The 15,574-nt window shown below is 48.2% G+C and overlaps 1 protein-coding gene across 4 annotated transcripts in view; it reads left to right on the plus strand.

The window, feature by feature from the left end:
• The window catches only part of cyth1a (cytohesin 1a), a 38,985-nt gene that overhangs the window by 10,355 nt on the left and 13,056 nt on the right, over window positions 1-15,574 (plus strand). For 2 of the 4 annotated variants that reach the window (XM_047038986.1, XM_047038984.1), the window contains exon 2: window positions 14,529-14,611. In XM_047038986.1, coding sequence (XP_046894942.1) covers window positions 14,529-14,611 — 83 coding nt within the window. Of the gene's footprint in view, window positions 1-2,214; window positions 2,454-6,699; window positions 7,109-14,528; window positions 14,612-15,574 lie in introns of those variants that run through there. The other 2 variants (XM_047038985.1, XM_047038987.1) reach the window with 2 other exon arrangements.

Consider the following 15,574-nt stretch of genomic DNA (forward strand, 5'->3'; position numbering starts at 1 on the left):
AGCATGGACTTCCTGAATTTACACTGTATATGAGTATGTTTTAAAGTGTGTGTTTTTAACGAGATTCCGTTTTTTCTGGATGTCCAATCCCCATCTGTAGTGAACACTGCTGTACCGAAACAATACGTGCCTCAAAATTCCTCAGACGTCAGCGGCATAACCCGAGCCCTCCCGACCTATCCCATGGTGCAGCAGGAGCGAACATGGCCTTGAGGAACAATGCTAGGAAACAAAACATTCCACAAATAGCAGAGCCGGTGTCTGTCCTGTCCTATGAAAACAAACTCACCCTAAGAATGTGAAAGTTGAATCTTGTCTAAGTTGGCTTGGCTTGATGTATGTCACCATGGGCATCAGTTTCACACATGGTGAAATGAGTGTGGCGACATCTCAAGTGAACAGTGCAACACCTACTGCAGGTGAGGGTATATCACCATACAGATTAGACATCATTTAAGTTTGCATACAGAACAAATATTGCATGCAGTCAAGTAGATATTTCACAAAACAAGTAGTCTTTTGTTTCTTTACGGAATGTGCATGGCTGAGTTAATGCAGTGCATTTAGGCATGATTCAACATACAAAGACGCAACTCTTCTTACACTCTATCAAACAGTGTGACATTTACGGTACATGACCATGAAATGTCCCATTGTCAGAGCATTGGCTTTGCGTTTGGGATGTAAAGTGAGATGTGGATCTGTCTGAGTACAGCGCATTGACTGTTTTTCTAAGTGCTCATCTTAATGCCTTCTTCTAAGAATAAGGTCAGGGCTCTTCGCATATGGCTTGTCTTTGAGTTTATGCACGTATTTACAACAGCGCTTGGGGAATGAATCGCAGACAATGAATACATCTTTGTGTGAGCTGACAAGCTGGTCTACACTGAGAACATTGTCCTTCTTGAATTTGGGCAGTACAACTGGGGCATTCAGTGATCATTCCTCAAAGAAAGGTTCTTGGTTCTATCAATCTTCATCAGAAGTAGGGAGGCCATTAGAGAGAGAGGGAGAGGGAGGGAGGGAGGGAGGGAGGGAGGGAGGGAGGGAGGGAGGGAGGGAGGGAGGGAGGGAGGGAGGGAGAGAGGGAGAGAGAGAGAGAGACTGACTAGAAGCAGCATGAGCAGGGATGCAGGCCGATGTCTGGGCCCAGAGCTGATAAGGTTTCCCCCTTACTGGCCCCAGTTTGACAGACAGTCACATGGACACATGCAACACCAATTGAACCAACCTTTTGTTCCTGACATCCAACTTCCCCATTCCCATTGCTTCCCTTATTGTCCCAAACCTTTCTCTGCCCTTTTTCCTCAACTGAGACATACACACCCACAAGGATGCATACAGTCCTTCCAGAACTGCACAGACAGCATTCCTCTTCCCCATGTCCTATCTCTGTACAAGCAGGGACAGGCTCTGCTGTACAGTGATGCAGGTGTGCTACTCATCCTCAGCACTGTACAATAGAACAACTAACAGTGCTGGGTTGATTCCCTGTCGGTCACAGCCCATTTAACAAACAGAATGCCAGGTGAAATCTCCAAGCAGATGGACCTATATAGCAGGCAAACAGGGATAATAGCATCTTGCTTCCCCTTAAACTAGCTGTTGAGATTAACAGAGGCTGTTGTGCAACCCATGGCAGGACCACTTAGGTGGAGTATTGTATTGCTCTTGTGGTCAGTTGCTATGAACCTTCTCTCTCTATCCACCACCTCAATCAATATTATCAGTTTAATGAAGAGGAGAAGTTAAGGTTTTTTTTCTTCCTCAAAGCTCCTGGAAAAATCATATTTAAGATGTTTAACCTGAGTATGTGGATGTTTGAGTTGTATTTTCACATAACATTATTTTACACATAACATCGTGTATAAATCACTCTCTGTCATCTAAACCGATGTGTTTAAGGAAACCGGAGTGCTCAAGTAATGTTGCAAAGATTAGCAGTGTGGTCAAGAAACCAGTCTGTTTCTGTCAATCTCTTTCCCTGCCCCCACCCAACTCTGCGGCTTTCCTCCGTAACAACAGTGTGTGTTTGCGTGTGTGTGCGTGTATGTATGTATGTCTCTGTGTGTGAATGTGCCCGTGCGTGGGTGTACTTGTGTGCGTGGTTGTGAAACTGATCCCAATGCAGCGCGGCCGTGTACAACAGGGCGGAATCGTTACGCACGGGCAACGGGCGCGTCATCTGGCCAGCCCATTTGCTTCACCGACTTGCTCACTGCTGAAAAGATTGGCTGCTTGAAGTCCTCGAAACCACTCCCTTGAGCTCGCTTCCTTCGTATTTTCCGGTAGACTACGGTCGTCATTCCAGTGTCTAAAAGTAAAAGTTGATTCATATGTTAATATTGATCTACAAGTTATAGTTGAAGATAAAACTTCGGAGCGCAGCATTTAATTCTTTGGAGAGTACTAAAGACTCGACAGAATGGTTTTGAAGTCGGAAGACGGAGTCGGTAAGAAATTTAAACAAGTGATTTGATGTATTGTTGCAGATTAACCACAAATTTACATTATATGAAAATCACGTGATTTGTCAATGTTTTGTCATTTCTGTATGGTCTTTTTAGTTGAGCGCGCGGCGTAAAGGTGTGTAGCTTGAAGTTAGTGGCCCTGCTTATGCATGAACTGACTTGGTTTGCCTTGTTTACATAATTAGCTGACGAACATACTGCTGAGAGTGACCAAGGAGTGTTTCTGAATTTGGAAGTAGGCTAATACTTTATTTGTAAGTTATTCTACACTACAGGTGTGTAATGTTTGCTTGGCCATTAGATTATTACAGTAGGTTATAGTCAATCATCTGCAACAAAGCTCAGTTTTCAGTTCAGTGAATTATCCACAACTTGGGTCAGCTTCAGCAACAGGTGTGAGAGCAGGTCCACAATTTGGTTTGGGACATTTGGAGTTCCTTCTGAATATCGCCTCTTCAGTACATCAGAACAATAGTAATATGCAAACCTCCCCATAGCCCTGTTTCCCTTTGATGTCCATCGGAATCTGCAGATTCCTATTATTCTTGTTTTTCTATATTCTTGATGTCAACCATAATCATAGCATTATTCACCTTTTCAGGGAAGCTTAAGCCAGCTTTGTTAGGTTGCATCCCGGTTAATCATGTTACAATGAACCCTTGTGAACAGTGAACCTCTGACTGATTGATCCTGTTATGACATGCTGGCTCTGTGTGAGAACCCCTACATCAGCGGTCATGGCACGGCCTTCTACCCCCCCTGGCACGTGGAAAAGGACAGAACTACAGTCAACGTTCTCTCTCGCCCAGCTCCATTAGTCTCTGCAAAGTAGAAGTGGGTGGTCTGGATGACATGTTGCTGCCACTAATGGAGACCTAATGACCAGAGCTTGAGAGAGCTAATAGGCCTTCTAGAACAATGAGATTTGGCTTCCATGCCCTGGTGGTGGGGTGATTAGCATCTCTCCGTAGTCACATGCTCTTCTCTCCTTCCACTCCATTACTATTTCTTGTTCTGCTTTTTTCACATGGGAGCAGCACATTGGAGCAGCACAGACAGGATGTCTGTCATCTCACAGGCCTAGCTCTGCCTTGACTGATATCCAAAACAAGTCCAACGAAGTTCTCTTATCATATTCAAATTATATAAATAGGTCACCCAGTTTAATAGAGAGAAAGAGGGGGGGGGGGGGAGAGAGAGAGAGAGAGAGAGAGAGAGAGAGAGAGAGAGAGAGAGAGCCTAGAAGCAGCATGAGCAGGGATGCAGGCCAATGTCTGGGCCCAGAGCTGATAAGGTTTCCCCCTTACTGGCCCCATTCTGTTTGACAGACAGTCACATGGACACATGCAACACCAATTGAACCAACCTTTTGTTCCCTGACATCCAACTTCCTCCATTCCCATTGCTTCCCTTATTGTCCCAAACCTTTCTCTGCCCTTCTTTTTCCTCAACCGTTTTTTTTATTTTTCTTTCTTAAAATAAATAAATAACAGTGCAGGTAGCAACAAGCTTCCATTTGATTCATTGTGGGTTAGATGGCTCTTATCAGCCGTTGACAGGGCCAAGGTGTTTAAAATGGCTGAAGTGCAAGCTCCAGTGTTGTTGCCTATCCTAACTTTTTTTTAAAGGCATGGTATGCACATAATTTGTTTGCCCTTCGGTTTTTAAGATGAGGGAAAGCCTAGAGTTTCTATCCTTGTCAGTTGTACCTACAATGTTATTTCTTTTATTTGCTTTAGAAGCTATTTGAAGGGTATTTATGTGTGCTTGTGCGTTGTATTACATTTACATTTATGCATTTAGCAGACGCTTTTATCCAAAGCGACTTCCAAGAGAGAGCTTTAAAAAAGAGCATAGGTCACTGATCATAACAACGAGGTAGTCCCAAACATTGCAAGCAGCCATATTACGTATTAGTGTGCTGCTATCTGTGAAAGGGAGGAGGAGAAAGTCCAGCTACCATAGAAACATTGTCCGAGAGTTAAACAATTCATTGATGCAGGCTCATTGGTGAAGCCGTCGGGAGTTGGCTCCAGGGTTTTGAGCAGTATTGTGTGTTTACTAAGAGACTTTGTGACATGGCCTCTTCACAGTAAAGGACTGGTTGGGTTTGGGTGTGCAGCTGTGCCTCTGCCCGCAGTGGGTGGGGACAGCACTCTCTTCCCCTCAAAACCTACCGATAGCAGAGAAAGCTGTGAGCAAAACAGGAAGTCAAAGACATTCAGTTTGACAGGATGTCGTTTTGCAACCTGGCATAGTATTTGTAACCCCTTTTATCACAGTTGTTGATGTTTTGAGTCTCGACACCCATTGACACTTCCCTGTTGTATGACTATGTTTAGCCTGTGTTTTGCATCTCTCTTTCACTAACCGTTTCTTGAGGAGGGGATCCCTCGCTGAATAGCTCCTCCCAAGGTTTCATCCAGTTTTTCTGGGAGTTTTTCCTTGTCTTTCTTGAGGGTTTAGGTTGGTTGAGGAGGGGCAGTTCTATGTATGTGAAGCCCTCTGTGACGTTGCTTGTAAAAACGGCTATACAAATACATTTTGATTTGATAGCTTATTGATTCTAACCTCAAGAGTGTGCGTGGAGGTTGCAGCTGGAGAGGGCCTCATGGTGAAGGGAACACACGAGAATACACACAGTGTGTTTCCTGTCTGCCAGCTCTGTTGTATTGGTAGTCTTTTGTGATTGCTTCATCGTGTGTGTGTGTGACTGAGTGAGAGACAGAGAGCACAGGCAAAGAGTACAGACGGTGTGTACGGTCCCTGCCAGTCATGATGTTGACACTGTGAATCACGAATAGCAGCCAGGTCCACTCCCCTGTGTGGAGGAAGACTGTGGTGAACATCCATAGAGTGAGAGGCAGGACAGAAAGGGAGAGAAAAACACCACACACAACTATATGGACGCAGACAGACACATATTTGCATGACTGTAACGGACCTGAAATGATTCAATCTGTCATTATAGACTGACTTGAGCCTGAGTCCGGATGTTAGTCCTACAGAGCTGAGCATGTGTGTGTTTAGCCCAGAGGCACTGTCTACTCTGGCTGTCCTACACGGGGCTACAACTCTGGTTCCCACCCGTCTAGATCCTTGGCTGTATCACAGGTCAGCATCGCTGCTCAGACCCCCCACAGCATGCACAGGACTGCTGTCGTAAAGTAGAGCGGTCTCATTCTCCGCTGTCTGACGCTGTGTGCTCCGTCACTACAGCGTATCGTTACAGACCTGTCTGCACAAGGAGAGTGGATGCTCTCCAAATGTGTGTCTTCAACCTATTGCCTCTTTTCAGACGGTTTGAAATATCCGTGCGCTGATTGGTCGCACACATCCGTGCGCACCTTTTTATGATCCAGGTGAGCACTCGTACATAGGAATCGCCTTGTCGTGCACTTCGCATCACCCACTCGACTGACTAGTCAATGAGGCCACATCTTAGGTGACCATACACTGAGCTAGTGATGCAGCGTGATGAAGAAGACATCGCTCTGGTAGGCTGAGCACGGACAGTCAACAGTGTTATGTGAATGCGGTGTTAATGGTTGATAGCTTCTGGTGGTGACGTTCTCCAGTCTTTGGTCCGCCAGGAGTCCCAGGCAGTATTTGCAGGATGATATGCGAGGCGAGGTCTCACAGCTGTCACTCTGTTTCTCTTTAGAGGAAGGTACAGTCTCCAGGGTAACGTCGTTTTATACCCGTTTCATTTTAGAACGGGATTTAAAGGAGAGAAGCTTTGGCAGTCATTAACAACCTACATTTCAGCCTGTGCCCCGATTCACATTCCTTATCTGTGTTGCCAGGTCTTGTTTCTTAGGTGAGCTTGGAATGTGCCTCCTCCAGTGTTTGGGTGTTGAGGTAAGGCCCATTTCAAGTGTATGACTCGGAGTGATGATAAAGACTCTGACTCATATGTAAAGTTCACATCATCTTCAGGCTTCTGGGACATGGCCACATGGCCGATGTCAGACAAATAATTCAGAAGTCTCCAGGTTTGTTTGAAATACATCTTCCGGAAACAAGCTTTCTTCGCCATCACAGCTTTATTAACAACATAGATGACAGTTGGAATACCCCCCAGTTGCCTACGGAGTTAGTTTGCGCTTCATACGGAAACCCCCTCTGAAACAGTGCATCTGAGTGTTTGAGTGTGCGAGTGGGAGAAGAGGAGGCAGGATGGAGAACGGCCACTGGGTGGAGCCTCCAAGTTAATGACGGCGACAGGAAAGGAGAGAGCGAGAGCTAGGGAGAGAGAGGGGCAGTGAGTAAGGGATCTCTCCAGATGGACTGTGACGGAGTGTTAGGACTGGAGCAGGCTGTGGAGACTGAGTGTCTTTTATAGTAGGGTTAGGCACAGCCTCTGTCTCTCTCTCTCTCTCTCTCTCTCTCTCTCTCTCTCTCTCTCTCTCTCTCTCTCTCTCTCTCTCTCTCTGTCTCTCTCTGTCTCTCCACCTACCATGTGGATATCTGGCTTATTAGTATTTTCCTGGAATAGCTGACAGAAGCAAGGACTATGACATCCTTCATCTCTGGAAAAAAAGTGATTTGAAGGGAGGAGAGGGGGAGGAGAGGAGGAGGAAAAGGAGCGTTCCTGAAGAGACCAGAGCTGGTAGTTTCCAGAATTTCGGTCTCAGGTTAGTCTGATCCTTTGCTTATTGATAAACGTTGGCTAGACATTCTTTAATAAGACATGTGTCTGTGCACTGTTGGCCTAAGGTGCGTTCCATTGACACCAGGTTGTAATGGTTCCCAGCTTACAATTGGGAAGCTGGAACTGATTGCATGTTCCTGTTTGTGTGTGTGTTGACATGTAAGTCTATAGACTGCTTGCATTGTTTTAGCAAGTTAACCTATACAAGAGTGGTACGTTTCAGCCAAAGAGTAGCAGATCAGGACCTGTTCAAAGCTGTGTATATGCAAACTGATGAACCACAGGCTGTAGGATAGCAGCCAGGGTGTTGCGCTGCGAGGGTCGAACCATCATGCTGCTGCTTCGACCTGTCTGCGGTGTCAGTCAGCCAGGCAGCTACACTGAGCAGCACACGGCATGATATGGCTGGTTCACTGGGTCAATGGCTGGGTCGGATGTCACTGACAGAGGTGTGTGTGTGTGTGTGTGTGTGTGTGTGTGGTGGTGGGGGGGGGGGTTGGGGGGTGAGCTGTATTTTGTGACCTATTCTTGGTCTGGGAAAGAAACTGGGTCAGGTTCATTTGGAAAATGAAATGGACGTCAGGTTGCTGTGGTTTCTTTGGATTTTGAGGTGATTATGCGTTAGCTCTGAGGGAGAGAACAAAGACGTGAGGACGTCCACCTCAGGAATACAAACCCAGCAGGGAGAGACACGGAAGACATGACTGAGGGAGACCTACTGTCGGGAGACGCAGTTCTGGCCTCTTGGCCTTGTAAAGGAATGTTCACTGTGTGTGTGTCCGTGTGTGTGTGTGTGTGCTGTCCAAACACAAAGCAGAGCTGTGATCATCCCACTGGCCTTCCAACTGTCTCTGTGTTCTCCTGCCATTCTCCATCCCACGCCTCCCCAGCCAAACACAGAGCCTGTTCTGCCTCCTGCTCTGCCCCCTCCATAACTGGCCTCTACCCCCTCCCTGCCTCCTCCATGCCCTCTCCTGGTTTGCCCTGATTGTGTCCGGATTCTGATTGTTGAGGGAGGCAGGGTGTGTGACGAAGTCAATGTGCCTGTGTTTGTGTGTGTGTGTGTGTCAGCGTCTGTGGTCCAGAGGTGGGCAGTCCACTTGGGGCAGTGCCCATATTGCTGAATGGCATTCCTTCACAAGCCCTGCTATGCTCTGTAAAAGGCTGTCAAGTCCTGTCTTTAGCCAGGAAGGGGGGTGGGGGACCCCTGACAATCCCAGTCCTAATACACTTCCCTCAGATCACAAGCTTCCTAGACCTCCTTTGTTGTCCAGGCAGACAGTTCAGGCAACTGCTAATAGACCGTAGACACCCGGACGCTGTCTAATGGAACGGTTCTCGGTGTGTGTGTGTGCCCGTGCCCGTTGTTGTGTGTGCGTGTGCATTGTTTAATGCATTATATCTCATCGCATAGCCCACTGGTCCTTCTTGAGCATGCTAAGGCAGATTGGTCCAGGCGGGAGATCGATGCTGGACTCTATAGGGAGCCGTCCCCAGGGAGGGTACTGGAGCTGGGGCCAGGGGCGGAAGCTGAGGTGAGGGGGGTGGGAGGGGATGCTGGATGCTCTCCCTGTGGGGTTAGGGGGATGGTAGGAAGGGAGGGGTGGGTGGTGGGGGCTGGTGCTTGTGGTTACATTTGGGAGATAAGACTGGTCTGGAAGACAAAAGGATCAAATAATGGGATAGTGTAGGACGAGGGAGGAAAGGATGGAGGCTGGAGTAGGACGAGCAGGTCTGAGGGAACACAGTGAAGGAACCAGATGGCGTCTGGTTCCATGACACAGATAAGGATAACAAAACATCTCGCTGGGAACAAAGTCCTGACTTTCTCACACACACACTAAGTATAGCAACCATTGGTTGCATACCGGTCTAGCTCTATCAGCCATTTGACCTGATCAAAATGCAGACAAACACACACACACTTTTAATAAACAGATTGCTGAGTGAATGTTTTCACTTCCCTGCTTTTACATATTCCCTCAGTCAGCAGACGCAGTCTACCGGAGTCAACATTAATATTCACTAGCGTTTCACTATCTACTTAATGCTGTTCCAGCAGGCCAGGGGATTACACACAGTCCCGGTGGCGCATGGCTTTGAACTGGACTTCTCTTCACTCGTTCATGAGGAATCAAGCTCAGGACTGAACACCCTGACACTAACACTGGACACTTTGGTTTGTTTGTTTGTTTGTTTGTGGGTGTGTTCCTCTCTGATGCTGTGATCCCATAGCCCTCCGGGGCTGCTAGGTTGACAGGAGAGAGGATCCTGGCTTATTTGGGCCGTCACGTTGCGGTCCTGGTGAGAGGAGCTGTGAAGTGGGTCACATGTGCCGGGCACCAACCTCTGGGCACTGGGGGATCCTCATTTCCGGGTTTCCAGTGATTTCTCCAGTGATATGAATGGAAATGAGTTTGTCTGCCTCTACTGCCAAGATGGCAATCAGGCTGTGTCTTCGAGGGCATTGCACATGTTGGGAGGGTGGTGATATAATTGGCATCTCCCTAGTCAGCACCCCCCTCCCCCTCCTCAGTCCCAAATTACCCGTCCGTGTGTAGGGGGTAGTTGGGGCCTCTGCAGGTGCAGTTGCCCTGGTCAGTAACGGTACATCTGGGTTCCAGTTCCGATTACCATAGTTACGGGTACATGCTATTCACTTTAGACTAGATTTTGGACTTGAGTTCTGGAAAGTTGTGAAATTCTGCGGTATGACAAAAATCCCTGTCCTTTATTTCCCCTCGTCTCAGCCACAGAGAACATTGTTTACAAAAACACCCAGACAAGATAGCTCAAATGTGGTCTGCACTCTGCGAGAATGCGTGTCTGGGGGCACTTACAGTAACTGTATTGGAAAACACATGCTCAAATGGGTCACCTATCAATCGGGGTTGAATCGTGCTTTGTATACATGAGCATAGCAGGTCAAACCCCCAGATTAGAATGTTTCAGTCGTCTCGAAAAGAACCTTTTTTTCTATTCTGTATTTGATTTGATACTGTTCTATGTTCTCCTGGCGTCCTCGGCATGTCTGCCTCTCCTCTCTCACGCCTGTGGAGTGTTTACCTCATGACTTCCTGTCGGGCCCCCGCAGACCCTCATGTGTACATGTTCTGTATTTGGATTGAAAATACACCCGAGTTTGAAGGGCTATACTGTGTGTTAGATAGTATTACCGTTTTATTATTGGAACTACTGATGAACAACAGTTGTGGAGTGCTGACAACGCCGAACATAGCAGGGGGTAGACTGTGGGAGCCTGTGGGGTGTGTGTGTGTGTGTGTGTGTGTGTCTACTAAAAAGATGAGTGTGTCTTTGTGTGCCTGTTTCCCCTGAATGACCTGCTTTCCGGGCGATGCGAAGCCAAGAGGAGAGAGAACGTGGGTGTTCTGGGTTTCTCTCGCAGCCCACAGAAATCACTTCACACACACACCGTGGCCCGATGGCTGTCGGGCTTCTGTGATTGGCTCCTGGTGAACTGAGTCTGCCCGTCCATTGGTTGACAGGGCTGAGGACTGTCAGGGTTCAGATGGGACAACTTGTTAGTTACAGAAAAGCTAGGAAATGAGTAAAACAGCTCATGCTACTTGTTCCTACTTGTTCTTTTATGAATATGTTGGCCATTTTTCACACTTTCTCATACCTGTTTCCATCGTCTCCACAATGTCAAGTTTCATAATAGTTGGAGTTTCTTTGACTGCGTCTCTTTTTTTTCCCTCTTTCCTCCTGTCTCTCTCTTTTTCTCTGTCCTTCTCTCCTCCTCTCTCTCTCCCTTTATCCGTAGCTGTAGACAGAATCGTGCATCAGCTCTGTGCCAGACAAGCAGAAGGGTTTGACGAATGACAGCCAACCTTAATCAGCGTTGTAGGGTAGCAGTATCCAGACATGCCCTCCTCAGCAATTAGTTAAGTGGATGGGCTCCCCCCCCCCCCCCCCCCCCCCGCGCCTGATGAACGGGATTCTGGGAAATGACACCCGCTTGGTGCTCTCTGCCATTATAAGCTGGCACAGTGAGGAGGCTCCCACCCTCACGCGGTTCATTGTCGGATTGGAAGCAGATGCCTTGAGCAAGCTGCCAGGCCTGGGTGGGGTGTGTGTCTGGTCTCCTCCTTGGCCTGTAACGCTAGAGGATTCCTGGGACACAAGCCTGAAGCTTGGCCTGTCACATCGTGCCCGCCTCCATCTCCGGGGCTTGTGGTTAGCCATGCTAGCAGGCCAGCTCAGCAGGGCTGTGGATCTTCTGTGTCCTCCACCCCGGTACGACTTCACCGTTTCAGGACGAGGGCTTTGAGTCCTTTGTCACGTCCCGTGTCACGTCTCGCAGCGCTTCCTGTGTGTAGTCCTGTACCACGTCCTTTGTCATGTTTGTATCATGTGCAGCCCCACCAACCTGGCGCCTGTGTTTATGCTGTTCAGCACACATGGTTCTGGGTTAACTCTCCCTGACATTACCCTGTTCAATCGATGGGAGACACAGCCGATACATTTAAGACTGCATGAAATGTACCCTGTTGGGTTCTCAGGTTTATCAGCACTTCTTGTCCGGGTTTGTGTGTGTATGCGTTTGTGCAGTCAAGACTATATACTATAGACAGTAAAGATTCTTGCTGTTATGGGAGCTGAATGGAGAAACCCAGGCCAGACTCTTTATTTATTAGTCTCTTTGTGAGTCCAGCTCAGTACCAGAGCCTGTCACCTCCCCCACCACAGCCACTCCCCCCACCTTCCACCTAGACAGGTACGAAATAGATCAAAGAGTGCACAGTTTCCATGGTTATCAGGAGCTGTTGGGAAGATTGTGAGTGGTTGTTGGTGTGTGGCAAACCACAAGGGTCACTTAAGGAAGGCCATCCCATCCTATATTCCCTAACTCTACGGCCCTTCCTCCACCGCCCTGCCTCCACAGCCCTGCCTCCACAGCCCTGCCTCCCACTGCCCTGCCTCCCCAGCCCTGCCTCCACAGCCCAGGCCCACTCCCTGGTCCTTGTTTGAGATCCTCTTTGTCTATTACTCTCCTGTTTAAAGATTACCAGACATTTAGATGAATTCTAGGAGGGCAAGGTTCGTCTCCCCTGAGGTGTTTGGGTTGGCATGCCTTTTTATTATTTAGATACCTTGCTTTAATTATGCAGTGTAACTTCCTTATTTGTTTTCTGTAGGACTTCTGCTGAATGATAAATGACGCGTTCCCAAATCACCTCGTCGTTTCAGCCTTTGCATTTCCTATATTCTGTGAGGGGGACCCCCGGGAAAGCCTCATGAAAAATGAAGCTGTATGAAAATGCTCAGAACTCCCAGAGCAAGTTTGTGTGGATAGCTTATATACCTGTTATCATTCTCATGCTTGACTTGCAGACTACAGTACGCCTTTGTTGTGTGGCTGTCTGGCCAATCAGGATCTTTACGTATTTGTAAACGGCCATTTGTAGCCACCTACCCAGAGCATTCACTGCAGGGATAGAGTGGCCAATCTGAGTTGAGGGAATCTAATCTGTCTGTCGCGTAGGTTACCTCTGCATTTTATAGCAGGATTATGCACAGAGCCAATGTGTCTTCCTGAAATGATCGAGTGAGTGGATTTGTCCCTCAGGGAAAGAGAGGTAATGTGTGGGTGGGGGGATGGTAGAGGAGGCAGGAGTGCTAATGCTGGGTAGTTTTTTTTTAGGCTCCGAGTGTTTGGTGGAATGAGTAGTAATAAAGGATAAGTGTCCCTGGATGATGTGTCGGGGTCAGCCCTCCACTGCCCTCCACCTCTTTAAAAGGCTAGGTTCTGTGGTGCCCTGATGGGTCAACCAGCATGCCTGACCCCTGACCCTTGACCCACTCCTGGTGGGGTTAGGACGAAGGGAACGAGAGGGGGAGGGAGAGGTCACCGAGGGTAGTGGTCACACTGCTACTGGGGAAGTCACCCTTGAGTCTATTTGTAGGGAGAGAGAGAAATGTTTTGTAGGTATAATGGACTAAGCAATGTCCCTAGTATTTTGTGCTTGTGGCTTCCTTTCTAAAAGGCTGGGACATATTTTTGATCAATAAGACGTTTTTATGAAACCGTTTTTAAACTTCTGGTGACACGGCTTGGAGTGGTGCGCATGCTGAAGTCACATGCGTATACACACACACACGCAGACACACACTTCCATACAGTGATGCAGCACAGGCCATCATTCAGGACACTATGCTCCTCCCTCCGTCCTTGGCTCTGGGGATCTAACAATACCAGAGGCAGTGACAGACAACTCTTTAAAGATCTGCCATGCTAGTGCTGGCCTGGCTCTTGTACTCAGCACTGCTGCTGAATGGCCTTTGGTTTCACTCTCACACACAAGCACACCTATAGACACGCACACAAACATGCGCGCTCACACTCTCACACACACACACACACACAGGTTATTATCCCCGAAAGTACACTGTGCTCCTGTAAAAACACACCATCAAAAAACCTGTTGGTTGAACCAGTTTAGAGGTGGATGTGAAGAAGCTGTTGACATCATCACATCATTGTCTCATCCTGATAGGCGGAGTTCTCTCTGTTGTGTTGCAGGTATACGGACTAGATAGTCATGTCAAAAGGGCCTTGTGTCATGCTTTATCGTAACTCATGAAAGTTAAGATAAAGCTTGAAACAGTATTCCAACTCTGTGGATAATACTGTGTTTGGTATCTGGAACCTAGCAGGACTAGAGCGGAGATGGCCTTGGTAGCAAAGGAGTAGTAATGTAGCATTGTCAGCGTGGGGCAACAAGGAGCAGGACTTTATAATGTATAGTGTTGTCGGTTTGGCGCGAGAAACTGTACTCTGTAGTGTTGTCTGTTGGGCCCTAGGGCCGAGGAATGGCTGTTGCTTCTCCAGCTCTGATGTGGACATGATTGACACTGAGACTGTTTGTAAACACAGAACAAACTTACTGGTTGGCTGATCGGGCCCCGGTCCTGGCCTTTTCCCGTTGCCTCGCGCCAGCTGCTTCTTCTCAAGGCTTCCCAGTGCTGCTCTCTCCCCTAGCTGGCTTCTCGTGGACGGTATGCAAGAAGCCTCCTCCTTCCCCTCCTTGTCCTCCTGCATCTCTCCCCCCTCGCTAGTGTTTCTCCATATTATGGATTTCCCCCCTTTTGGGAAAACAAAACCCTCTCCCTCAATCCCTCCCTCTGTGCTTTCTCTCCATCACTTCGTTTCACAGCGCTCGCCTCGGGCGTTCGATAACCTTTTTGACGTGGACCGATCGGATGGACGTCTTCCTCAGTGTGGGCTCGCTACCTGAAGGATAAATCCCAGACATCGTGTGGCAGTGTAGAAATAGAAGGCCGCATTTCGGTTCAGCCTTGACCAAACTGCTGTCCTAACGAGCTGTCCTGGCTTTCCGTCCTGACTGTCTGTCCTGACTGACTGTCTCTCTGCTCCTCAGTCCCAGACGATCTCACTCCGGAGGAGCAGCAGGAGTTGGAGAACATCCGCCGGCGCAAGCAGGAGTTGATGGAGGACATTCAGGTAATACGGTGTGCGTGTGTGTGTGTTTTGGTTCAACATGATATTAGAAACTTCTCTAGGGCTGAGGTTTTAGGGGGTGGGTAAGAGGAGGTTTAGGGGGCTGGGTGGCTAGGGGTGAGTGGTGGAGAAGGGATTCGGAGGTGGAGGAGTAAGGGTGGAGGGCCTCTCTTCCTTCCCTGTGGCCCCAGAAGGTCCAGATGCTTGGCCAACCTCCTTGCCGTCCACGCCTCTTCTGCTGTGTGCTTCAATATTGACGTAGGCACCCGTGTTTGCACCGCCTGCGTCCAGCTCCCTCATCTCCCAGAAGACTCAAACTTCCTCTAAATATTTCAGCTGGTGTGGAATGTCTGGCATTTCCGAGCTAATCCACTTCTACTCTAGTAAAACAGTTTATATTTACCGATGTGGTCATTTGTGTTGAAGCATGCTTTTGCACATACTCTACACTCATGGGAAAAGGCCATTAGCTGCCAGGTTGGTTACTGAGTTGAAGAACAGAACAGTATAGTACAGGATAGGATGAAAACATTCAAACGTGGAACATTGTTTCATTTGTCTCCTGTTGTAACAAACAGAGAGTTTGTTGAGGAGTTGAGCAGTGTCCTGTTCACTGAGTGAGCCAGGAGTCCAATCTGAGAGGTTAGATTTCCCTATTGCAAAATAAGTCAAATGTTCTCTGTGGCCTGTACTTTACCTACTACCTCTGCCCTGACCTTAGAGCACATCCCAAACCACCTGCTTCCATCAGGGCAGAGCTTTCATTCTCACTGGGGCTCTACCTAATTGGCTTTCTAAATGTCCCCATGGTGATCTAAATTCCTCTGGCCCTGGTTGGACAGACACACTGGGCTTGACATGACACCTTCCATTTATAAGCTAGGACTAACCTCCTACTTTACGCCCCCCCCGACTCTATTCCCCCACCCCCATACACACACACACACACTCCAGTGGCCCTGTGTG

The sequence above is a fragment of the Hypomesus transpacificus genome, chromosome 17 (assembly GCF_021917145.1).
Source record: "Hypomesus transpacificus isolate Combined female chromosome 17, fHypTra1, whole genome shotgun sequence".
Lineage (NCBI taxonomy): Eukaryota > Metazoa > Chordata > Actinopteri > Osmeriformes > Osmeridae > Hypomesus > Hypomesus transpacificus.